General features: G+C 39.3%; 1 protein-coding gene across 1 annotated transcript in view; it reads left to right on the top strand.

Moving 5' to 3' along the window:
* The window catches only part of LOC139741141 (uncharacterized), a 115405-nt gene that overhangs the window by 72921 nt on the left and 15410 nt on the right, over positions 1-27074 (top strand). Inside the window, exons 2-4 of the mRNA XM_071651728.1 lie at positions 15001-15204; positions 23094-23197; positions 24684-24801. Coding sequence (XP_071507829.1) covers positions 15001-15204; positions 23094-23197; positions 24684-24801 — 426 coding nt within the window. The remainder of the gene's footprint in view (positions 1-15000; positions 15205-23093; positions 23198-24683; positions 24802-27074) is intronic.

The following is a 27074-nucleotide window of genomic DNA, read 5'->3' on the forward strand; positions in this document are numbered from 1 at the left end:
ATGAAAATCCGACAATCCGTTCAAAAGTTATGAATTATTTAAGTTTCTGCCCAGTCACGGCTGGATGAGAAGACTACTATAGCTTGTGATGTCATATGAGTACAACTATAGAAAGAAAGTATAAAGAAAATTCAAAATATTCTCACTTTTCTCACATGATAAAAGAACACTCGACTTCTCTCTTTCAGAAGTCAGGGGAAATAATATTACCCCTAACATAAGTCAGTAACATGTCGAAGAAATGTGCACTTTATTCAAAAAGTCAAGTGTTGTGAAATTCTCTTTTTATTTTCCTTATATTGTTGTACGCATGTGACATCATGCAATGTAGTAGTCTTCTCCTCCAGCAGTGATTGCACAGATACGTTAAAAATTCATAACTTTTGAACGGATTGTCCGATTTTCCCCAAACTTTCACTGATGTATTCTACTAATATTGCTGCATTCATGAGACCCACATGTCTATGAAGGTGAACTTGTCCTTTAAGGAATAGTCGCTGACCAGTTTTATGAGCGATGGAGCCGAGTAAGTTGAAATGCATTCTTCTCTTTAATTTTCTTGATCTGAATCTTATGTTAAGTCACAGCAATGTAAAATTCATAGATTCTCGACTTTTATTAGTTGTAATCCGTTTCCATCATTCTTTTAAGGTGTTTCAAAGTGTAAGATGAGATGTAAAGGAGAAAACGAATATCAGAGAAAGAATAAGTAATTACCTCGAGAAAAAAAAAAACCCAACAACGCACACACATACATATAGATCAAAATTAATGTAGATCAGGTATCATTTGCAATAAATGCCAATTCGTAACCAAGGAGCCCTATCTATGATTACTATAGTCCCTCGAATATATTACAACCACTGCTTGTCATGAGATGTAAAGGGGAAAACGAATATCAGAAAAAGAATAAGTAATTGCCTCGAGGAAAAACACAACGCCCACATACATATAGATCAGATATAGATCAGATATCATTTGCAATAAATGCCAATTCGTTACCAAGGAGCCCTATCTATGATTACTAGTCCCTCGAATACAGTTGAACCTCTCGTATCCGGACAAGTCGGGACCGGGGCTCCATCCGGATAAGGGATTTGGCCGGATACGGGAGACTCAATGCTTTATACATGTACATATACATACACATGTACTGATGTAGCCCATTGTAGTACCATATGTAGTAATGTGTATACTGCAACCTTTTCATTGTTACACTCAGTAACAGACCCCAAAATAGAGGTTCGTGTTTGCAAGATTGAAATCATTTTCTTTTATAAATTCTTGGGATGATTTACCTAAATAATTATTAAGAAATGTATCAAGTATATGTAATTCATGTGTGTTTGTGTAGGAGTTCTCAAGGAGTTGGGAATCCCCCTTTCCTCCCGTAATTATTAAAAAAAATATTAAAAAAATCACGGCGAGATTGAGTCCGGATAATAGAGAGATCCGGATAAAGGGAGGCCGGATAATAGAGGTTCAACTGTATATCACAACCACCGCCAGACTGTTTGCCTGCTGAATCTGCTTCAGTGTGCATGACTACGTCCAGACCCGGCGGCCGTTCATAAACATAAATGCATAAAATTCTAGCTGAGTTCGATGGTGTCAGCATTATCGCCTGCGGTTACTGTCAATAAATCTTGCCACCTCGAGCCTGTTTAACACCACACATCCAGCACCACACACAACACTCTGACGCTTAACTTCCGCCTCATAACTGTGTGACCCGCCATAAAAAATCATATATACAATTATGTGCTTTAAAGTCACGGTTAACACCCAGAGATTAAGGAAATGTAAGATTTCCAACTCCATTACTTTGTCATTGCTCTCATCATTTTGAACATTATAAGTACTAACATTGCTATTATAACTGTCATAGCTATTATTATTTTTATTGTTATTGATATTATTATTATTATTATTATTATTATTATTACTACTACTATTATTATTATCATTATTATTATCATCATCATCATCATTATAATTATCAGTATTGCTATTATTATTATCATTATCATCATCATAACTATGATAATGATAATTTTTGTCATTGTTATGATAGCTATCAGTCTTATCATTGTCATCGCAATTATATAGTATGCTACAATTCACAACAAAGAACGAGAGTGTTTTTGAAAACTTGTAGTCTACTCTAGGTTAACGTGGCTCTGTTTCATTCCCCCACCCCTCTCCCACCATACCCCGCTCACTTTTTCTTTTTCTACCACTCCTTCTCTGTTCCAAGCGAAAGAAAGAAAGTATGCAGATACGATTCCAATTATCTGAATTCATGCATAGCACTCCAGAAAGCAAACCTAAGTCCAGGAAGAGAAGATGTCTCAAACGAGTAATATATTGTCGCCATTGCAGATAAATTTGGGATCTTATGTTTCCTCTTTTTTTCATTGTTGTTGTCGTACCCCTCCCAAGTTTGTTTTGGCTTTCTTCATACATTATTGCATTTTCATACACCATACCTTACATGAAAGTCGTTGAAAGGGTTTGGATTCCATTAACCTGATGTCGTAGTGCCTTGATAGTGGACATACATAGGCCTACAATAAAACCTCTTGAGATATAAAGCAAGAACTACAACAAATAGATTGAAAATAGAAAAAGCCGCTGACTTTTTTTTTTCTGCTCTGTCGCTTTTGAATTCTGACAATAGACTCTGATGTGGTGAATGACGTTCGAGCAACTTGATAAAGTTCGCGTGTTCTCCCTTCGCATGTTTACGAGGATCAAATATCAAATTAGCCGCAAGACTGATGAAAAACAAAACAAAAAAGGAGTCTGAAGGCGAAAAGAGAAATCAGATTTTGACGTTGATGAATCCGTCAGAGTCTAGAGGCGACATGTGGGTTGGAGGGGGGAAAATGGTCAATAATGTTCATGAACCCAAATTTAGGTTACATGCCTCAAAGTTCAGTGACTGTAAATGTTCACCTGTTCCACAGCCAGACTATTTTCTGCTCGTATGGTGGAGAGGGTTTTTCGTCCACACATACTTTGTCATACACAGAGCGGTTCCGGGCGACAGGTGGACCGAGTTGAAGGCGTCCAACTCTCCGAAGAAATAGGGCAATACATACTTCGAAGACGCGCCCGAGAGCCGATTGGAATGACGTGCGCTGAAGTTGACCTAGAGGTGACCCGACACATGCTTTATAAACCCTATCAGTCTCTTCACCTCAATATGCTATTGACATAGATGATGTGGAATGTGTCGATAGTTATGATAGGTTTAATTCATTGAGATGATCGGACTCTGGAGGCATTTTCCAATTCCCCTCTGTTTCTTCTTGAAGTCCTTCTTTGGCACCCGTCCACAGTGAACGCTTTATACCCTATTTCCCTCCAGTCGCCTGGTGCCAAACGAAGTTTAGCCACGCCCATCGTCCCTAATCCGAGGACTGGCCGGGTGTCTTCTTCGAATTAACAGGGACTAAAGATGTCCCCTTTGCCCGTCGAACCCCCCTCTCCCTCAAGCCTGGCGCCTTCGATCCTGATTTCGACAATTTTTTTTTTCCATGATGAAGCATTTTTGGCCATGAACTCACAGTATCGTGAGTATTCCCAGTTAACATGGCTAACGAGGTCCAAGTCCAGACAATCGCTATGTGGTCATAATATATAGAGCTGCATGCTTACACGATTATCAACTAAAAAGGGTCGAGCAAAGTTGATCGTACATTGCATTATTCTGATTAATTCTCGACAAAAAAAAAAGAAATTGTTACAAAGTTCCTGTGTGTGCTGACTTAGAAAGTGATGTTTCGATACGACAGTTTTGGTTTTTTTTTTCGTAGATGTCATCGTTTAAGGCATTTTTAAACTTTAGGCTGACAATGGTTTTAAATTGCTTCAATCTTGGTGTTGAGAGAAAATCAGTAAAAAAAATCACCCTATCTTTTGCAGGTTTTCTTACACCTATGAGAACCTTGTGTACACCAAAACATTTTATGAAATAAAGAATTAAATTCGCAGTTTAAGAAAAAAAGATTATGTTGTTATAGTGCACCACAAGATAAATGATATATCATTTCGTGTTTCAATTATTTCTCACTCCGTATGTGTCGCACATGCTCACATCAGGACGATAGTCTTTCACCGATCTCCCACTCCCCCCCCCCCATACAAAATCTCTGTATCCCAGACTCTAGTCTTTAAAGAGCTAATCGGTCATATGACAGTCTGTAACTATACAACAGGTGAAAGTGTTCAAACTTGCAGGCTGCTGCGGCCCTTAATGCGCCCAATGAGCCGTGTCGCCTCTGACAATGAACGTGTCATTTTTGATCGCGAGACAGGCACCGTGCATAATAAAGGCAATCATCTCGGAATGTTAATACGGTCTGCGGGGCAGGCGCGCGGCTATTGTGCGCCGTTATGGTGAGCACGAAAGAGGGTCAGGGGTCGTTGGAGGCTATTTCATTCATAACTATATCGCTCTGAGTGACTTGTTGAGACATGGAAATGAAACTGTTGCATTGATCAATTTGTCGACAAAATCGAATTCATCGTTCGAGAAGAAGTGGAAATTCCTTCAATTGGATTTGGGGAATAAACAAGTCAAGAATACGTCAGCGGTCACGCAAACAAAAGGTTAGCTTCTCGCTGAAAAGGAGAAAAGACGACATCGTTGTGAGAACAGTGAAGGAAAATGACCCTTTTGAATGATATACTGTATCACAATTCACTTCTCTGTAATCAGGGAAATATTTGGAATTATCAAGGTTACTTTACACCTCTTATTCTGGTAATAAAGTAGTCGTCGAGTAGGGGAAACAGAAAGCTATCAGTTTCCTTATGAGATTTTGTAAACAGAAACCTGGATCTGATAGAATACAATACATTACTGACATTCGAGCAGATCATGAATTAAAGGCATAATATGGGTTTATGCTGGATAACTATGTGAATGGATAACATATAATAAATAGTTTCATTTCGTATCTGATTTCATAAACAATAGCTGTTCAAAAATCCAGCAATACTGGAAGTGGTGCAGTATCAAATTCAAGTTTTTTACTTAAAGGGTTGGTATCACATAAGTTTGGTTTGAAATGGGGCTTCAGGTTTTCACCTTTTTTCGTGAGAAAATGAGAAACCTCTCATGAAATATGAAAGAGCATATTCTAAGAGGAATTCAAAGTTTATGTGATAAAAATTGGTTTTGAAATTGCTGAGATACCAAAAAACAAAGCGGTCCTAATAAAAGGTGGGACCCACCTTTTATTAGGACCACTTAGCTTTACTTTGTTTTTGAAAATCTCAACCATTTCAAAACTGATTTTCGTCAAATAAACTCTGAATTCCAAATAGAATTGTATACGCTCTTCAATATTTCATAAGTGGTTTCTAATTATCTCGCAAAAAGTGAAAATCGGAATCCTCATCTCAACCAAAACTATACCATCCCTTTAAAACTTGCAAAAACATCACACAATGAAATGTTTGCACAACTAAAAAAAGTATAAAAAACAACATAAAACCCTTTTCAGAGAAGAAGCGCGAAAAGAGGCACAATAAAGAGGGAGAGAGAGAATTATGATATAATTATTGCTTGTAGCCCATCAAAATAAAGTCATGTCCTGATTGCAAAGTCAGTCAATCAGATTTACGTATACACACAAACATACACATACACTCACTTTCACTCACACACACACACACACACACACACAAACTTACATATTGATTAAGCACACGGTTAATTGCTCATCATTTACCATCAATCTAATGAGCTAAGACTTTTGTCCCTACTTGAATAGATCAAGTTGGCTTTCTTCCAGAGAAAAGGGTGTTTTTACGCTGTCAATGTGGTCAAGGTAACATCAGGCTGCTGGTATAGGAGGAAAAAAAAGTACAGAGGTAGAGAAAAAGAAAGATGTTCTAGATTTGTGAATCCTCGATGCATCGAGGTGATTTTGGCGCCATGTTCTCTTTTTGGCGCCACCATCCGAGGACAAGCTTATAGGCACGCCAATCATCATGGATCCGCGTTAGATCGGCGGAGTTCCGCACAAGTTGTCATGTACTCGTGGTGATACAGCTGTATACACTTCAATGTCTAACAATGTTCATAATGAGGATGAACTCTCAACTCTCCTCTTTCTAGGCTCTTCTTTTGACAAGACACGATCCCCCTACAAGGACTACATTCACATGATGCTATACCGCAAACCTTTCTCCTTCATTTACTTCACCATGCAAACCCCTCAAGCAACATAAAATTATGTTCATTATTAGAAGAATCTGAGCTGCCATTGTCCTGAACACTTTACCAGAGTATGTCTGCGCCCTGAGACTTCGATATCGTGTGTAGATCATTACATTACACTGGAAAATAACGCTATTTTTATTTTAAGAAAGACAGAAAGCTGTGAGTGGTCTGGACGTAGAATAAAAATATTTCCCATAAAGAGTAGTTATATTATAGATCGTTTAGTAAACAGTTTATCAAAATTTCTTTCTCAGTGTATATTATAGCTAAAAATGTTGAACGCAGTAGTTTATTGATCATTCACTTTAGTCAGCAAATTTCGGCAGGTTCTGAAATGGAGGCACCTCAACACTGCACACCTTCCTTCCGGCAGTTTGTGTCACAACATTCTTAGCGCGATATCAAACTAAATCTTACTGTTTAAGAGTATTTAATCTTTTTTTATATTATCTTTCGTTTTTCTTCTATTCAAACTGAACTTAATACATTTGCGAATTAAAATAATTTCACTTTGGCTGTCTGAATATCATGTATTTTTAAAACTGACAGCAAATCATGTTTGTACCATGTATTCGTATAGTTGTGTTTCCGCTTGAAGCAGTTTCGGCTATACAAACTTAATCTATGAGAAAGCACTGACAGCAACTTTTTCTTTTCCGTTATGCATATCTTTATATAAGGGAAGGTGGCTCTTTCACCCTTTCTCTACCCAGCACTTTGGACAATGTGCATAATGCGATTGCGTTTTGTTTTTTGTTTTTGTTTGTTGTTGTTGTTGTTTTTTACACCAAACGGCACTCAAAGCGCCCAAAGTCTTAAAGGAAAAGTCCACCTTCATATACATGTGGATTGAGTGGATGCAACAATATTAGTAGAACACATCAGTGAAAGTTTGGGGAAAATTGGACAATTAATCCGTTCAAAAGTTATGAATTTTTAAAGTATCTGCGCATGTCGCTGCTGGATGAGAAGACTACTACAGTGCATGATGTCATAATGCATACATAAAGAACATAAAAAGAGAATTTCACAAAACTTTACTTTTTGAATAAAGTTCACATTTCTTCGACTTGTTACTGATATATGTTAAGGGTAATATCATTCTCCCTGCCTTCTGAAAGAATGAAGTCAAGTGTTCTTTTGTTATGCGAGGAAAGTGAAAACATGTTGAATTTTCTCTATTCTTTCTTTATATCGTTGTACACAATATGTGACATCACAAGGTATAGTAGTCTTCTTATCCAGCCTTGAGTGAGCAGAAACTCCAAAAATTAATAACTTTTGAACGGATTGTCTGATTTTCCTCAAACTCTCACTGTTGTGTTCTATTCTAGCTAATATTGCTACATTCACTTAACCCACATGTCTATGAAGATGAGCTAATATTGCTGCATTCACTTAACCCGCATGTCTATGAAGATGAACTTGTCCTTTAAAGTTCTTATTGACTCACCCGTTGATAATATGGACGGATTACTTCCATTTCTATTGCACTTGACGTTTAGAGTGATGTCAAAGTAAGTGATGACTCATGAGTTTGCTTTGTCTCGCGACCACAAATCAGGATGTCTACGTGTTTTGTTTTAGTTTGTTATTCGTTTTTTGCTTTGCTGTTAACTTTCTGCAAGCTTCTCTAGAATTTGCACAGACTGGTACTGGCGAGTGTGCGTAGGTGGTATCCGGTCATTTTCACGCATTATTCAATTCTCGGGCAGGATTTCGTTGTGCAGAAAGTACCCTTAACAGGAGATTTTTAATAGGGAACCACCAGGGATGAATGGAATGAACTTGTGATCTCTCTGACTTCAGAGGTGTGTGTGTGTGTAGGTAGGGGGGGGGGGGGGGGGGAGAGGACATTATGCCATCGTTGGTACCCGTATAAGGAGGCGTTACCAGAGTTTGATTTTCATTGCCGTGTCAGCTGCTATGCCAGGTATAAAGCGATTGTCAGTAAATGCTCATGCGTAGGCGTATAAAAGCGGATGAATAAACACGCAATTTGATTGAGTCAGAATACCATGATGATGATCCCAGTCTTTCTTGCATTGTTATAGTACTTCAGCCACCCACGGACGCATTGATGTAGACCCAATCATGCACTGTCAACGTATAATGAATTCGTAGAAAGGGTACACGTATGACCCTGAATTCACACTCATCCAAAATGAAGCAAACAGATGTCTAAATTTTACCATCATAAGCACATTTGGGGAATGATGATGAAAGCAAATAAACAAACTATACCAGAAACTGTAACTTCTGTGAGATGGACTATTATAGTTTGTATGAAGATTTATAAATGAAGGTAAAATCATGAGCTGACACATAATATGGAATTCTGCATTTGTAAATTCCACTTTGTGTTGCAAAATGTCTGTGTGGATAGCTTTTCTACATGTCGGCAAGTAACATTGACATCATACCAGCAAATACGTTATGAAGTGTATCGTATTGTGAACAGCTCATGCTAACGGGCACAAAAGGCGAGCGTGAAAAAACACAAAATAAAACACAAGTTTAAAAACCATGTCGGAAAAATTTTCCCGTTCGGTCTTGAACATAGTTATCCGTAGTCCTAAAGGGGGGAGTCCCCGCAGTTCAGTGACTCCTGGACGTATATTGTCAAAGACGTGAGGGGGTGAAGACAGGTTCATGATCGTGTTTACAGACCCCGACGTAACAAGTGAGTCACCGCAAGATAGTTCCTCCTGACAGGCAGGCCGAAGAAATTATTAACTTAGAATGTCTTCCGGGTCAATGTCATTACTGTGATTTGCTCTGACCTTAACCCCGGGTGGATTTTTTTTTTCAACCGGTCTTCCGCCGCACCCTCGCTTGTAGCCAGCACGTACGAACCTTCCGTCTCAGTAGATTCGAATCGTGTTATACCAGGTATAGTCTCCGATGAATATGAATTCCTTCCAGACCAAAACTGGCATAACTTTTACAAGTTCAAGTTCACATTTCAGCGCCCCCCCCCCCCTCTTGCCCTTTCCTCTAACCCTCTTATGCACTTTTTGATGACCTTGTCATGCTAGTGGACCGTTGGTTGAATAAAAGTTGAGATCGAACGTAAGTCAGAATCAAATGAATGTCTCTGAATACTCAATCCTGACTGTTTGATACCAGACTTACGTTTGATTGATTCTTTTTATGCAACATGTCACTGGTGGACTGTCATCTAGGTTGTGTTTTTTACAGACTGTTCAGACATTACACAATTATGCAATTTTCTTCTCTTTTCTTTTCTTTATTGCCAGCGTCTTCAAGGCACGGAAATAGAATTTTAATGCATCACCATTCACTCGAAGTCATAGCATATTGTATTTATTTTGGTTGCAAAAAAAAAAAAAGTTTCAGTGTTTTATAACCAGTGTCACTCATTTCTAATAACAGGCAGAATTAAAACACTATAAAAACGACAAACTAACAAACAAACGGTATGCATGTCTCTTTAGCAGTGCACTTCTAATATCTTATCAGTATGATTATGAAATGCTCTTCAAAGTCAACTTTATTGCATTATATTTCTTGGTATTTGGTAGGGTACGTCTTTCGGTGCTGAAGTAGTTTCTTAACTTCTCAACAACAACAACAACAACAACAACAACAACAACAACAACAACAACAACAACAACACCTTTCAAAAACCTTACAAAACTACTCGTGACAAGATACATAACAGGATGCCATTTTAAAGTAACGCATCACTGTTGAGATTGGGTCTACATCGACGGCTTTAACGGTATTCTGTAGTGTTGGTACTTCCCTCTCCCGTTGAGTATGAGATAGTGCTGTCTAGATAGTGTACCTTTACGCACTCCATCCGATTCCGTGGCGGAGCAGGACAGGTGTTCTGATGTGGCGTAGCGCAGAGACGCTGAAACTGATTAATTGTTTCCAGACCTTGTTCATCTTTGTGACAAAATACTCGCATATCGCCGAGATCGTTGCGGTTGCGCGGCGGCGACGTAGTGGTTAGGGATGGTACGTGGCATTTTTTTAATTTTTTTTTTTTTTTTGGGGGGGGGTAGGTGGAGGTTGGTGGTTCTAGGAGCCTCTCTATAATCATAATGACAAATTAATAGCAATTACGTGACCGAATTCGCAAATGCGAAGGACACCGTTATACCTCAGGCAAATACCTTCGTTTATTGAGAAATAGATAGGCACATCAACACCCCTCCCCCCTCCAGTCTCTCGGCTCCGTTTATTCTCCTCCTATTCTTTTTCTTCCCTCCCCCTCTGTAGTTTATGTTTCTTTTTTTGATAGGCTATTGGTAAAAATACATCATATTGATTTCGTTTCGTCACCCGACTCAAAGACCCAGTGAAAAGATACAACAAATATCGTTAATTAGCTAGGCCGCCTTGACATTTGACATTTCGCATTTGCATATGTTTCTGTTTTACACGTTTGAATTTAGATGGAAACATTAGCGAGTATTGTAAAGGATTCATTCTCATGCAGCGAACATGATAGTGTTCATAAATAATGTTTTAGTTAAACAGTGTGATTTCTAACGAACGTGAACGTGTGGACTTAGCGAGGATACTGCAGGCGGAATATTGAACAATTTTATCCTATTTTCACTATGACGCTCGAATGAAGTTCAGGAAGTATTTGCATCGACATATATGGCATTAGCTCGACAGAAATAAAAGTATCGATATCAATAGTATCGTAAAGTAATGCCAACTATATAGCGTGTGCCGAGTTCATTTGGAAAGGCAAAGTTCTCGAACTCTGAGCAGGAGATCCTCATTTTTTAGTCACCGATTATCGGCTTTGATATCGGCTTCCATAACTTCCGACGGGTTACAGCAAAACATTCCCAGGCACCGCGGTGCATGGGTTCAAACAGTTATCTTTGCCAGCTTTCTGATAACATGAGTATCTATGCCCTACTTCCAATGCGCAGTGAAAGAAGTCGATGCCAAAGGAAGGAACAAGCGAAAGACTTCCATTAAGATCAACGTTATATCCTTTCACTTTTCAGAGGTGATTTAAATACCCGTGTGACGTAGAAAAGTGACGGTATACCTTCATATCTCCTTTAGCGACCCAAACTTATTTTTGTGTGTGTGTTCTTCTGCGGGACTTCTGAATTGTATCGGAAGTTTCCTCATCAATGGTGTCATACTTTTCTTGTCAGGGAAATACGAAAACTGTCGAAATCACGAAGTGATTTACCATTTGTGGTTCTGTTTTTGCTTTGCTTTATTTGTGTGGCTTTATTTTCCACCTGTGCATATCATAAGTGATCACACGAGAGTGTACGTATATGTATAGTTGTGTGTGTGTGTGTGTGTTGTGTGTGTGCGTGTGTGTATTGCGTGCATTGTTATTTTTCTGTGTGTGTGTGTGTGCGTGTCATGTTATCTGAGGTAGATGTGTAAGTCAATAAATGGACAATGAACAGGTGCATAAGTTGTGGTGTTTTGCAAACCGCACACGTTGTCCACGAAACTCATTTCACGCGAACCAGCGCATGTTGAACTAGTGCGCTGTCCTTCTGATATAGGCGAGTCCTTCCTTACAGCCATATCTCCCTCCTCCAACCGATTTCACACCGTACTACAGGGGGTAAAGTAACATGCAAAATACATGTATGTGCCTGGTAACGAAATATATTCCACCATACTATTAGTTCATCGGACCTCACCCCCCCCCCCCTTTCAGAAACCGTTTTCATCTACTTGCTTTGATACCAATTTGTTCATGCCCCATTAAGTCCATAATGTAGGAATTTTACAGGGGAAGGCGGGGGGGGGGGGGGCAAAGGAGGCGCACTTTAGCTTTTACAAACATAACACGCCCCTCTTCATCACCTTCCAGTGTCCACTAAATAAAATATCATCCATATTCTCTCATGCATTCTTATTACGTGTTGGATAAATTAAGTTGTGCACTTAATCCTTTGTATAGATGGTGGCGTGTATAAAGAAAATAATTTGGGGAAACGCTGTTCCTATAATCGGGCAACAGATAATGTGAAATGAGACTTTAAAGAGGAAATCCAGTCCAAATATAATTTTATGTTAGTCTGATAAAAAGAATAAAATCTTACGTCAATACGTTCAACGGTAAAAATTTGACTGAAATCGGATGAAAAGTACACTTGTACAGTGGATATGAATATACAAATGAGTGCGCTAACCATGTCATACCCTCACAATTTTCCATTGATCGTGTACAAAAAAAAATAAAAAAATGACGAAAATTCAATGTTTCTTTCACTGAAGTCTGAAACATGATGTTCGGTGATTCCTGGTTGAATAACTTCAGAATAGTGATCAGTGATACGAGGATTTGAGCCTCGGGCATAATTGCGTTTGAATGAAAAACTGGAAATTTCAAAATTGTATGTACAAACTATATGGTAAGTTGTGAGGTAATGACATGCTCACTTTGCCATTTGCATATTCATATTGACTGCTCAAGAACTGTTTCCCCTCAAAATAGCGAAACTTCAAAATGTCATAACTTACTTCTTTTTCATCCTTATTCCGATCAAAATTATACCGTTGAACTTGTAATATTTTACTCTTTCTTATCAGAATGACTTATATTTGGACTGGATTTCCCCTTTAAGGATTAAAGGCAACATCGTAGTTATTTAGTGTCCTCTGTCAAATGCAATAACTCTGCTATGTTGAAAGCTCTATAGAGTGAGAAAGGGGAGAGGCAGAGGCTATTCGCAGCTGATAGGGAAATGAAGGGCGCCGGAACTCAGATTGTATCCTTCAAAGGTCAAGGGCGATCCTGAATAAGGTCAAAGGTCATGTCGATATGCTAGTCGGGGAAAGCCTCTGCATTTAAACCTATTGGGTGCTATCTCTGGAAACACTTGCCGAACATGAATTATTCTCCAATTTGCTTTCCGCAGCTTGTCTTTGTTTCCCTTCTGATTGGTATAGTCCCAAACCAGCCATAGACAGTGGGATCAATACATATAACTTATTGTGACGTCATTTCGGTATGTCATTTGCCTCGTTGTAACTGTCAACCACGGAAGAAACTCAACCACTTCCTTTGTAAACCACATGTATTTCTGCGGTTGGTGGTGGTGTCCACTTTCGTTGGAAATATCATTGTGAACAAACTTTAAAAGGATTTTGAACAGTTCCTAATTTGATAATCATGGCTCCATGTTATGACGTATTTGTAAATATTCTTGAATGATGCTGCCCTTTTCATATCTAAATGTACACGATTATTAATAAAAGGCAAGAGCAAAGTCACAGTTTGAGGTATGCATAAAGTTATATAAATCGACCGTGATCTTTTGAAGCTGCTGATTCACCACCATGACTGAAACACGAAACTCTGCCTGCATGAGCTAGAATGCAATGATACATTTAAACGTTATCTGCATAAATCTCTTTATAAGCAGAGAGAGAAAGTTTTCACGTTTGAAAACAGAAGAATCGTATGGATAAGATAGGCATAATGGAAGTGCCAATATCGGCAAGTTAGAGGCGGAAGCGGGCAGGGTTTACAGTGTATCCTGAACGTGCATTTAGATCCGGACAGGTTGTAGTTAAAGATCAGGCGACCTGGCCGTTAGCTCTGCACGCTCCGTCTCAGAATTGCACTATATACACCGGCTTGTCATAAACCCATGTTTAATAGGGATGAAAGACTTCCGCAAGTTTCCGGCCTCTATAACCCGGCTAATGTGCGTCTGCTTACGTCTGCTTCAGTCCCTCGTGTGTGGGTGTTCGCAATTAGGCGCAGATGATATACATTTCCTCTGTTCGTAATACCCAGGAAAAACAGTACACAAACCATAGACATCGTTTTATTAATGGTTTGATTGGCTAACGTTGTCAGCAATCATATAGCTTCCCATGTCTTTCGGAAACTTACTTGAGATAATTCAAGAGGTGTTATGCAAAAAAAAAATGAAATAAGTTTGTCGCCCTCAGCGACCGGCCAGTAATTGCCCTCTCTCTGTCCGATGGAACTATGTCCTATCTTATACTTTTCTGTCATCGGGTTACCCTAGATAACCAGGCCACGGTCAAAACTAATATTCTCAGGGGTCACTTGCGTCCCTTCCCCCTGCATTAAAAATGATACTGCAAGATGAGGAAATGTCGACTGGCATATCAGTCCAGTGAAATCCTCCGGGGGGAATGCCGGAGGGCCGAGTGGTTTCGAGTGGTGCGGGCGGTCAGACAGGGCTGCAACGGAAGCGATTCGGTTCACGACAACTTCACACCCCAACGCAAAACAAATCGTTAGGGACTAAGGGAAATGACAAGCGATGGGCATTGACCGGCAATTGTGAAAACTTCACACCCTACACAAAGCAAATCTTTAGGGACTACGGGAAATGGCAACCGATGGTCACTGATCGGTAATTTCACTACAATAATAGCTCGGAAAGATCAAGATTATTTTCATTAAAGCGGCAAAACAGAATGCACTTTGGGCACAAATCTGTGCTCCAAGGCAACTTGTGTGTCTATACGCCCGATGTTAGTGTGGTTATATAAGATTTGGGTCACGCAGCTTGTTATTGTTTAATTTCCCAGTAATACAAGAACACAAGAATATAATCTTCATTGGTCTTGTCTTGAACGTTTACAACAGCACTGAATAAGCCCTCCAAGAAACTAAAGTTTTAAACATTTTCAAAGATTTTTAATTTTCTTTAAATGTTAACGTCATAATGAATGTCTGTAAGTCTGTATGTATTTCCCACTACGATGCTTAAATTTGAATCTTTCCTTTTTTCCCCATTCCCTTACAGCCTACTGCCAAGACGAGAGGGAATTTGCACATGGCTTCGTGGTCTACAAACTCGGGAGCGAGTCGTTCTTCAGCCAGACCCAGCTGGTAGCGGGAATCAAGAGGAGGTACCGCTGTTCCCGAGGCTACCTGCTGAGGGGGAACTCCCAGTCTGTGTGTACGGCGGGTGGGGCGTGGTCCCACGAACCGCCAACGTGTGTGCCGAGTGAGTTCCTAGTTCGACGTATCATATGATATCCGCTTTCGGTTGACCTTGTTCCCGAATTTCATATCATATAATGCCCTGTCTAACGTATGTTTTCCCCTCTGGTAATTAGAGAGCAAAAATTGTAACGTCTAAGCATTTACAACCTTTTCTTTTTTTTCCTTCGTTTTTGTTTAATAATTTTAGTCGATCTCCCACCAAATAAAAATGGGGAAAAAGAAAATCAAACCAAATCACTTCAAGCCAGTTTTGTAAAGTAATGTTTGATTTCTGTACATTTTAGTCATAAACACTAGATGCTTTTATTGAACATTGATGCATAGACATGTTTATCATATTCATATCGCAATACATGTATAACAAAATGCTGAGGGGACGCAAAAAAAGATAAACAGGCAATGAAGTTGTTTAATTTTTGCACTGTAACTTTACGTTTTACATAATACTATCATAATACTGTTCATCTACTCACCGTAAATAAGAATGTTCTCAGTATTACTAATTTGTGGCAAAAAGCCCAAAATATCCAAAACTATAGTGTTTGTATTTCATACTGGATTTGGCAAAAGCATGGTGTAGTTTCTGATACGTTTTGGCACAACTATCTACAGTAAAGTTATAGATCATGCCGACTTCAGCGCATATCATCTGTATTAAATTTGTTTCCGAGGATGTCCATGCAGAAATAACAATCATTATGATCTATGCGGGGTTTGCAGCTTCCATGCATTCATGTCCATTGCCACGATAATAGGTTGACAAAATTCATATTGATACGGTACTCTGCTCAAGGTACGGCAAGGACACTGCAGGAACACCCCCTAAGTATAGTAATAAATAAAGATGAAAAATAAATGAGATCAAATCACATTTTATGTTTTCACCTTTCTTCTTCTCACTGACAAAACGTCATTATGTCGAGGTTAAAGCTTATACAAACATGATTTGATGTGCACCCTAAAAATGCATTCAACCATAGAACACAACGAACACAATGGATGAAAATCATGTTAAATATCATCTTCATCAATAGCGCCTATACTTCGACAAATTGATTTTAGAAATGCTTGAGTGTGACCAAGTTCATGGCAAGGAAGATTTGCTTGACGTATCTTTCCAAGAGACATCAACTAATCAGCTAGACTTCGTCTGCTGACGTTAATTTCGTCATTCGTTAATGACGGTGTCGCCTAAATGGACACTCCCTTGGCAGCGGCGGAGTGTGTGCCGAGATAGCTGCTTCGCTTCTCATTGTCAGGTGCCGTTGTAATTGTCTTAATCTTGACGATTAGCCCCATTTCAGCCCGGGCGGGAATGACATGACAAAAACTCGCCGACTCGCTGGCATCGGAAAGAACCACGCGTCGTCTTCATTGCGCTTTACCATGTTTACTGGGTAGAAATCTTCCCTTGCGATCAGAATGACTTGCGCTCACTCGTCACCGAAGACACTCGGCAGTGAGTACATGTTGCTTGCCAGGAGGGAATTGCCCCCTCCCCCGCATACAGAGAAGACTCAATCCTTATACCCAACCTACGCATCAAGGCGGGTCATATTCTAAAAAACCAGCGTCATTTTATTTCAGCATCATCCGCCCTATTTCTTCATTGACAGTCATATCCGTTCCGGTAAACGCGCAAATGGCGCGTTCACTTTGTTCACTGGGGGTGATCCCTTTGATATTGCGTTCGGCAAATATTGAGACTGAACATTGTCATTATCCAAAGTCAATGTTTCTGGTTTTTCCTACACATTCATATTTGCTTTCTTCGTAGAAGCATGCGGTACAACGAGAACTGACAATTTGTTTCCAGAAAACAGCAGCGACATTTATTTGTGATATTGATAGAATATTGAGCAATTTTTGAATAATGCAGCAGAAATCAAGCTAAATTGCCTCATGCGTGTAAAGTTGCCTCTATGCGCAATATCGAATGCTAATAAGCCAACATTTTTTCTCTCTCTTTACGAGTTCTTCGTTCAGTTTGTTTAATTCATTTTGGTTTACCAACATGTATATCGTGCACATCAATTCAACATCAAAGACAGCTCTATGAGAACAAGTACATTAACGACAGGGAAACGCGAATAGGTTTTTATCAAACCACGGACACGGGACAAAATTCATAATATAGCAACAAATCCATTTTGAAATGGTCGCCTACTCCCTGAACTGAAAGTAGATGAAAAGCGGCGGCCAAAACCATAAAGGGTGAACGCACTTAGAGAGCGCTGCTGTCACGTTTATCAGTGTTACCAGCGGTCAAAAAATTGACATCAATGAGAGTTCGAAAAGGTCGCTCCGGGTAGGTCTAGTTTAACCCTAACCTTTGATTCTTTTTTTTTTTACAAGTTAACCCTCTTTTTACATCAGTAACCTTTTGTGGATATGCTATAAAAAGTATAATCCAAAAGCATATTGTCTTATCTCGTAGTCACTGTTCAGCATGTTCAATGTGACCGGCTACGTATTGAATTTCATAAGATAGGCTTAAAGTTCTCACTCTTAAATAAATCGTACGTTTAGAGATAGTTTGGTTTTTTAAGACAGGGCACTTTGTCATCCAGGGAAAATTCTTGGAAAAGGTGTGGTTACAGTTGCTTACATCCAGCAGTGGTATCGAGGAGGTCATACTCAGATTAAGATACTAAGTCTTGATCACGTTGATGAAGATGGGCTTCAAGAGTTTGTGAATCACCTAAACCGTGAACCCCCATTGTCAGTGTGATAGTTTCTCAGTTTGAGAAATTGTTGTTTTGACAGAGTCAGTCACCACAAGACATGTGCTACCTAAGGCGGTGATCCCGCGGGTTAGAATAGGAGGTCTCGCCCTTATTTTGCTGAATTTTGTCGCAAACAGTACATCAATTCCCCTTCTCTCCCGTTCCCCTTGGATTGGATATATATATATATATTATACGCTTAACTAAAACAATGATTCCACCCGATTAGCAGACTTTTTTCCACGTTCCTGATAAACGGGGGTAACAAATGGACAAGATTTGTAAACGAAGGTTCAACAGGAATGCATGCATGTTCAGATTAGCAAGCAGAGCTCCTGCCTGTGAGCCAGTTATCACTGTAATGGAAAATCCCAATCACAGAAGTATAAGTGCAAACCTTGTGCATGAAGTAATAACCATTTGCATAATCTCTCTAAATAGATACACCCCTTTTCCAAATAACCAAAGACAAAACAAACCAACACAGAGACAAACAAACAATATTTATCGGAACCGATTGACAAATTGCCCTACATCGACGTAAATAAGCACTGAATTGATCAGTGTTTTAGTAGTAGCCATGATAAAAGAAATCATGGGCGTATATATACGTACTCGAGCAGGATTCGAATCTATACGACCTCCTGATCTCCGGACAGGCGTCATCTCAACTAGGCAACCGAACTTCCGCTCGACAGCAAGTGTTGGTTCTAATCCTTATAGCATGCAGCGGGTACTGCGTAATTATTCAAATTCATGAAATTCTTCTGTCGAGAGGTTTTTATGCATCTGATTGACTGATTTGAATATTCAACGGGAATGTCATCGGCATGGGATATTGTTTGGATATTGTTTTCAGATACATTTTGTAGATCGAAGCTTATCTGTTGGATGATGTTGTGAGTCCAACCTTGTCAAGACGAAAATATATTACACACCAAAGGTGCACACCATTATATATGGAGCTTTCCATCTCGTCATTTGAAAGGATTTCTTCTTTTTTTTTGTAGCAACCTAACGTTATATGAAATGTGTGCAGGAATTCAATTTTGTGCATGTAATATACTATAATTCATATGTATTTCAGTTACGTAATTGTATTGTGTAATATGCATGTGATTTTTTGATTCACGGACTGGCCGAAAAACAGCCATCTGCAGATGGCTGAGCCTATAGTACCGTGACGAAATGAAATGAAATGAAATGAAATGAATGAATCAATGAATGAATGAATGAATGAATGAATGAATCAATCAATCAATCAATCAATCAATCAATCAATCAATCAATCAATCAATCAATCAATCAATCAATCAATCAATCAATGCATGAATGAATGACTGAATGACTGACTGAATGAATGAATGAATGAATCAATCAATCAATCAATCAATCAATGAAGGAATCAATGAATGAATGAAGGAATGAATGAATGAATGAATCAATGAATCAATCAATCAATGAGGGAATGAATGAACGAACGAACGAACGAACGAATGAATGAATGAATGAATCACTACTCTACTGAATGAAGAAGTGCGTTACAAGTTGTTTTCATATGAAAATAATTCATTCATTAAAGTCATTCAAGTGATTTTTTTCAGCAAGATCTATCAACATCAGCTGTTAGCATTTCTCACGCTATATACTATGCGATTAGAAATTTAATGACACTTTGACCACGGATGGACATTCCTCGCTGATGATGCATGAGCAACATGCACGCACCGCAAGGCGGCACCAATCTTGGTCACGTGGTAACGTGGATATTTGCTAGGAGATGACACAGGACAGTTTAGTTGCTTGTAATTGAGCTAACATGTCTTGCATCCTCCTCTTCTTCCCTCTACCCCCCCCCCCCCCCCCGCTTTTCGGCAGATATGATCAGCAGGCTGCGATATGACGGAAAGCAAACATGTCGCTACTAATGAATCATCTCAGAAATGGCGATCAAGTCATGTTTCTTCACGCCATTACTCGCGCAATTTGAGTCAGATGTTTGCCAAATGTTCGCTTGATACTTACTAAGTATTGGATTTATCGAGCGCGATCTACAGCAGATCTGAGCTCATCAGGACGATGGTGGCGTCCTTGTCTGTCAATTGCCCTACTCAAAGACGAATGCCTTGAGAATAAAGTGACTCTTTGTAACAAGAACATAAGAAAAGCGTGTCCCCAGAGTAGCATGTTCCCTAATTGATGATCGCATTGGTCTTGAAGTTTACTGCTTCCATTAAGTTTGTCCTTTTATGGCCGTAAGAGTTAACATCTTCATAGCGAACGTTGCCAGAAGATTGCTTCATAATATACCTAATCAGGCAAGGGTCATTTTGCTGAAAGATGACTCAGAAATACTGTAAAATCGTGCCTTGTTGAGACGTTACAAAATGAATTTACAATACTGTAGAAGCTTTGAAAATACATTGCACGTTGATTTGGTGATTTGTTGCTCTCTTGGATTTCGTAGACAAGTTAGAGTGAATGTTGTGTCAACAATGATCACAATTTTGCTTCATTATACCGTGAAGCCCGTATTTTCGAAACTTCTTTATTATGTGATTTACGGGTATGAGTGAAAATGTATACCAAACAATTTCAGAAAGGATAGGAATCAATGCAGCATCAAAAATGTTGTCTAAAGGGCAAACTATGTCACTGTTGCCGTGTATATAGTTCACTTAGCCACAGGAATTTAACGACTCTTCATTCTCTCGGCCTGCATTCTGAATTCATTTGCTGAAAGGGAAAAAAATGCATTTGGTCACTCTTTCTCAGAGACTAACGTGTATGCAACAAGATGTTTGATGTCGAAAATGTATAATGGGATGTAATATAAAGAATAGGATGTAGTATTATACGATGCAAAAGCGATTTTCTCGTCGTGTAACCAGTGAGCGCCACAGAAGTCATTAGCGGCGCTCTTAATCTAATAGATCGTATATGCATCATCCGCCCTTCAATCAACTCACATAAATTAAGCCGAATAGATTGTTGTTCGTTCTCCACTTTGATTTACTGGGACGGCTTGTGGAGCCCTCTTCCTTTTTTGACGGAGGACATTGGAAGAGATGATTAATAAGGATGCTATCAGTTCGCAGACTCATGAACGACCTCCCCTTCCTCACTAATCAGTCAGTTCAAGTCGTAGACGGGCCCCGGCCAGCAGCTACCCCGTGTCCGTTGGCTGAACCATCCGCTTGATATTTGTACGGCAGAACCAGCAGAATGAATCTCAAGTCGTGCCTCTCTGCTGCGCTTAAAATGTCTCAAAAGCCTAAATGTTAAGGCAGAGGCGCATAGATGATATACTGACGCACTCACAAACTCTTTTGAGTTTCCTTCAAGATTGGTGGCCTGAGCGTTTACGCTGAACTGCTCTGGAGCAGCTTATATCTCCTTATATCTCCTTATGCTGCATCGCGAATTTTTTATGGTAGGATGTTTTTGTGATACAAATGACCTACACGTATGCATCAAATGTGATACCTCGAAAAATTATAATAATCACTGCTCCCATTGGTAAACGATACCTTTAAAGGGATCGTATAGTTTTGGTTGAAACCTTCCTTCAGGTTTCTAACATTTTTGGTGAGATAATTATGAAAAACCTCTTATGAAATATGAAAGAGCATGCAATTCCAAGAGGGATTCAACGTTTATTAATGAAGATTGGTTTTGAAATGGCCGAGATATCCAAAACAGAGGAATGCTACTAAAAGGTAGGACCCACCTTTTATTAGGATCGCTTTGTTTTACTTTGTTTTTGGATATCTTAACCATTCCAAAACTGATTTTCATCTAATGAACTTTGATTTCCTCTTAGAATGGTATGCTCTGTATTATTTCATAAGCAGTGGTTTCTTGGTATCTTGTAAAAAAAAGTTAAAGGCCCAATCCTCATCGCTACCAATACTATGCTATCCCTTTAACTATGAGACCAGCATAAAGAGGGCTTCGCTAAAGACTGCAACATTTAAAGTCAAAGCGAGGCTGTCTAATCCCACTTAACTTTGTGCTGATGTCTTATCATGATCGATGATACAAATATTGTTGACGAGGTCAAGATTGTCGAGTTTGGCTCATCCAGCCACACTTCTTCTTGTTGGCATATGGGTGTACACATATATCTGCATACATACACACATACGTACATTCATGTACATGTACACATGTAAATAAATATTTCACCTTCATAGACATGTGTGGGTTTTGTGAATGCAGCAATATATAGTAGAGCACATCATTGAGAGTTTGAGGAAAATCGGACAATCCGTTCAAAAGTTATGAATTTTTGAAGATTCTGCTCACTCAAGGCTGGATGAGAAGACTACTATAGCTTGTGATGTCACATGAGTACAACGATATAAAGAAAGAATAAAGAAAATTCAACATGTTTTGACTTTTCTCGCATAACAAAAGAACACTTGACTTCTCTCTTTCAGAAGGTAGGGGGAATAATATTACCCTTCATATATGTCAGTAACAAGTCGAAGAAATGTGCACTTTATTCAAAAAGTAAAGTTTTGTGAAATTCTCTTTTCATTTTCTTTATAAAAATGGTTGTACGCATATGACATCATACACTGTAGTAGTCTTCTCATCCAGCAGTGACTACGCAGATACTTTAAAAATGCATAACTTTTGAACGGATTGTCCGATTTTCCCCAAACTTTCACTGATGTGTTCTACTAATATTGCTGCATTCACTCAATCCACATGTATGTAAAGGTGGACTTGTCCTTTGATGTTGTGATATAGGGTTTAAGGTTAAGTTTGATGTGAGGATTACGATTAGGTTTAGGGTTGTGTGTGTGGGTATAATAATTATTTATGTTCGGCTTAGCGTGCAGATATTTCATGGGAGCAATAATTGTCGCAGGAGCAAATGTTATGGAACCGTTTCAAATACACATCACAATATTGTCACTGCCACATATCTATCAAATGCAAAGAAAAAGAATAATCGAGATTGAATTTAGAAAGGTATTGATTATGATTGAAGCAAGCACTTCTGATCTATAAGTGTCTTCGTGTTCTAACGACATAGTTCAAAAGAAGTTGTTCAAAAGAAGTTCCAGAAAAATTAAGTAGACAGAAACGAGAGCACTCTGTAAGGCTGCACATAACTTTCATCATTGTATGTCTATTCTTTTCCTATATGCAGAGGGTTGCGCTGCCTTACGGAAAAAGGAGAATAGCATAGCGTATGTGGGTTACACCCGAGACAAGTCGGGGGATGGACGCTATCCACACGGCACATCGGCCCAGGTACGTAGACCCAATAAGACTACGTGGCAGCATGGATGTCAGTTATTATTTTTTTTTTGATTATTCAACATTTAGCATCACATCTCTCTCATGATATAGGATAACCACCATGTTATCAATTATTGTACGGAAATATAGAGCATATCCATGAATGCTTTTTAGATTCGGTGATATCATCGGCATAGCTCATTAAAATGCGTTGTGAATTCGATTGCTTGCGCGTGTATTATGAGACACGTTTGGAACCATCAAAATGCATTTGTGTCCTGCTATGGGCGTAATGTATCTGAATGAGCAGAATGCGCTATACATCGAAAACAGTAGATAGAAACAGTTAAGTTTTAAAGGGATATGCACGTATTTTAATTCATCTTGCAAGGTAAAAAATAAAATAGGTATGTGGACGTACTATTGACACGTAATAAATAGGGAGATGACGTCAAGAAATTACTTAAAAGGTTCCGGGAAAGTATGAATAGTGTCAAGGGGGCAAAATTGCACTATATGCGATTCATTGGAATGGTATGTTAACTGCAAAGGTACACGTAGGTAAAACCAGGGAGGTGAGACTCACCTCCCTGGTAAAACATATAGGTATGTGGACCAAAGATATATTACACGCCAGACAGGTGGATGAAAAGAGCGGGAAATTGGAGCAGAATTGAGAGCGGAAATAGCCTGATCTGAAATTACCTGACAGGAAGCAATCCAATTACGTAATTAGGATTGAAAGCTCAGGTCTCCAAAACAAAACACCAATACGATTTGCACAAACAAGCTATTGCCTTTTTTTCTTCTTCCTTTTTATTTTCTTTTTTTTTAGCCTAGTGACAATTGTTTGATATAGCTTTCATCTACAGGATATTACATAATGTTTGAATTGGTTTCTCCTAAACTGCAACATAAATACTTCGTGTAATTATATAACTTGCCATATCCTTTGACATAACAGTTACATTTTGCTAACAGTTTGTACGGCCACTGTGCGTTAAAAGTGCCTAGAAATACCTGTTATGAATTACTTTGATAGATTTCATCAAACAATTAAAAACGGAGACAAGAAGATAGTTTCGTTGAAAACGTACGATGCACTTGTTTCGTTGCTCTCGCCACAACCATGACAACGAATTCACAGTGATAATTGTCTAAGTTCACAGATGTGCGATCATCACATAATTATATCCCCGATCTTGTCACAAATAAAAATCAGGGAGGTGGATAACTCATCCTAACAAACACTGTCTTTGGCATTTGCAGTGTGATAACGGATAAATCAAGGATTCATTAATTTTGTCTCACCTATTCGTGTCAAATTTTACTTTACCTAAATCTACTGAAGTAAATCATTGCAACTTGTTTCGTGCATATGTAATCACATGTATTTTCAACGTCATCACTGATTTCACTGCTAAGAAGTTGTGTTCTTTTTCGACTCACCTCTCCGCGTATCCCCCCCCCCCCCCCAACCCCTTTGCTCTGTCTAAAGGTGTTCTGCGAGGAGGGTAAGATCCTGGTGGCAGGAAACGGCTTCGCGGAGTGCACGGCTGGTCAATGGCTGCCCCTCATCCCGCTCTGCTACGATATCGAGGCGGTGTCCATGGGCGGTAAGTCGCTGATCCTATCCGACGGACACTTTCGTTACCGAACATATTACGGAAAAATAGATATGGAAAGAAAGAAACAAGCAAAACACGAGACTTCCAAAATGGTAATGTTTTCCAAATTCATAAAGTCTTCCGTGGAGACGTTCTTATTGCAACTGATTGACGAATTGCCCTTTATACATTGACGTAAACATGGTAAATAAGCACTGAATTGATCAGTGTTTTAGTAGTAGCCATGATAAAAGAAATCATGGGCTTACGTACTCGAGCAGGATTCGAACCTATACGACCTCCTGATCTCCTATGATGGCTACTACTAATACGCTGATCAATTCAGTGCTTATTTACGTCGATGTATATAGGGCAAATTGTCAATCAGTTGCAATGGTAATGTTTGTCGTGAAGTCTGGGTCATTAGCTCTCTTGATAACTCGGAAGACAACCATAAGTGATATAGAGATGTTTAGAACTGATCTGAGGACTTCAAACACTGTCTTGAATGATTCTCCGGATTCAAACGAACATGATTGGAAACGTGTGCATTTCAGCATTTGAAGGCAATGACTCTATCACCCAAGAGTAAAGTTTGCAAACAACCTCATTAATTCTCTCAAAAGTTTCATTGTAACATTGGATGTAGATATCAGCAGTGATCAGTGTTTTTTACGTCTCCAGGAGTGACGCCATTTTGATGCTTCTATCGTACCGGAAGTACTCGGTCAAATAATAAGTCGTCCGTTGATCGTCGCACTCTCCTTTATCTCAATATAGAACTTCGCTATCTCATCCTTCGCGGTCACAAAGAATATTATCATAATGACCATGACATACACTGCTCCTTGAGAAATACCATGATAACCTGCTGGTCTAGGTCAGTCAACATCAACTCTTCGGATATGTTCTATCTTTTTTGTTCAATCTCTTCTCTGAAACTTCAAGAACCGAGAGCTGTAAAGGACAGGATTTGGTTCTGACTCTGGGGATAATAATCACTGTATGGTGTCTAAAATCTTCTGTACATCCGTCATGATGATAAAGCTTCAAAACTGTCTGCCACTTTTCCGCCAACTCAAATCTATCAGTGACATCTAACCAGAAATCACCCCAAATTTACGATGTGACATCCAACATGATAAAGATGCATGTGGGCATGCTGATGATCTGGGCCCCGTTTCATAAGAAATAGTAGGATGGCAACTAATTGCTGGAATAGCAACTTTACCCAATCAGGAAACTGGATTCCTGTCGTTACCATGACAATTGCCATTCCAGGAAAAAAAGAATGCTGTCCTAGCAACGTTTTCATTAACTTGGGTCGAGGTTTGTCGTTTTCTTGTTTTTTATTTTGTTTTATTTTGTTAGGCTTTCTTTTTCTTTTTTAAAGGGTACAGTCGTCGATTATGAAAGTGCGTCGACCCCGGGAAAAAAAATCATCTCTCCGTATAGACCGATTCAAGCGACTGTTCATGGAAGTGCGCCCTCTTAAGGCGACGCCATAACTGGGGGCCAAACAGGCAAGCGGGTGGGTCGGCAAGCGCGCCGTGCGTGCGTGGCAAGGGCAGCCAGCCAGTGCTTTTACCACCCGGCGCCAGCCGGCCAGCTAGCTATCTCTGGCGCTGGCAGCGATCGACGCATCTGCATTTGTGACAACTGGAGTCTATATATATATATATATATATATATATATTTTTTTTTTTTTTGCCAGCTAATTAAAAATAAATAAAATTAAACAGCTTATACCGACTATGAGCGAATGGGTAGATGACATACGGCTGTAGCCAAAACTTGAATTTCAAGGTAAATATCGGTACGATCCGTGAGTGTTTGTAGACTCTATTTCTTTGGCGATGACTTGGGTACTCGCGTGTAAGCCCCGTATATTCACATAATGTGTAAGACTTGCAAGAGAATAAAAACCGCTGGGGAGAATTATTGCAAGGCGCAGGCAGACGTCTTGCTAATACGCCTAGGCTGTTGGCAAGTTTTAAATGCAAATAATGAATAAGAATCTTGAGCTAGATATGGCGCAATAAATTGCAAGCTATCAGTTAACTTAACCTTTTTAGGACAGGCTTTTCGGGCCAGCAGGGTAGAATCTGACTAACGTTAGATCTTGCCTAGAAATCTAGGCAAGAGTCCAGACTAGATCTAGACCTATTGACTTCTACTCTAGAACCCTATACATCCTATATCATTTTCGGTTGTCGATAACTTCAGGCAAGCCTAACTATTAAAGTAAACCAAACGGAATATATATCTAGGCGTTTCTAGGC

The sequence above is a fragment of the Diadema antillarum genome, unplaced genomic scaffold, assembly GCF_040938485.1.
Source record: "Diadema antillarum isolate AM-2024a unplaced genomic scaffold, OU_Dant_1.0 seq00000906_RagTag, whole genome shotgun sequence".
In the NCBI taxonomy this organism is placed as follows: Eukaryota; Metazoa; Echinodermata; class Echinoidea; order Diadematoida; family Diadematidae; genus Diadema; species Diadema antillarum.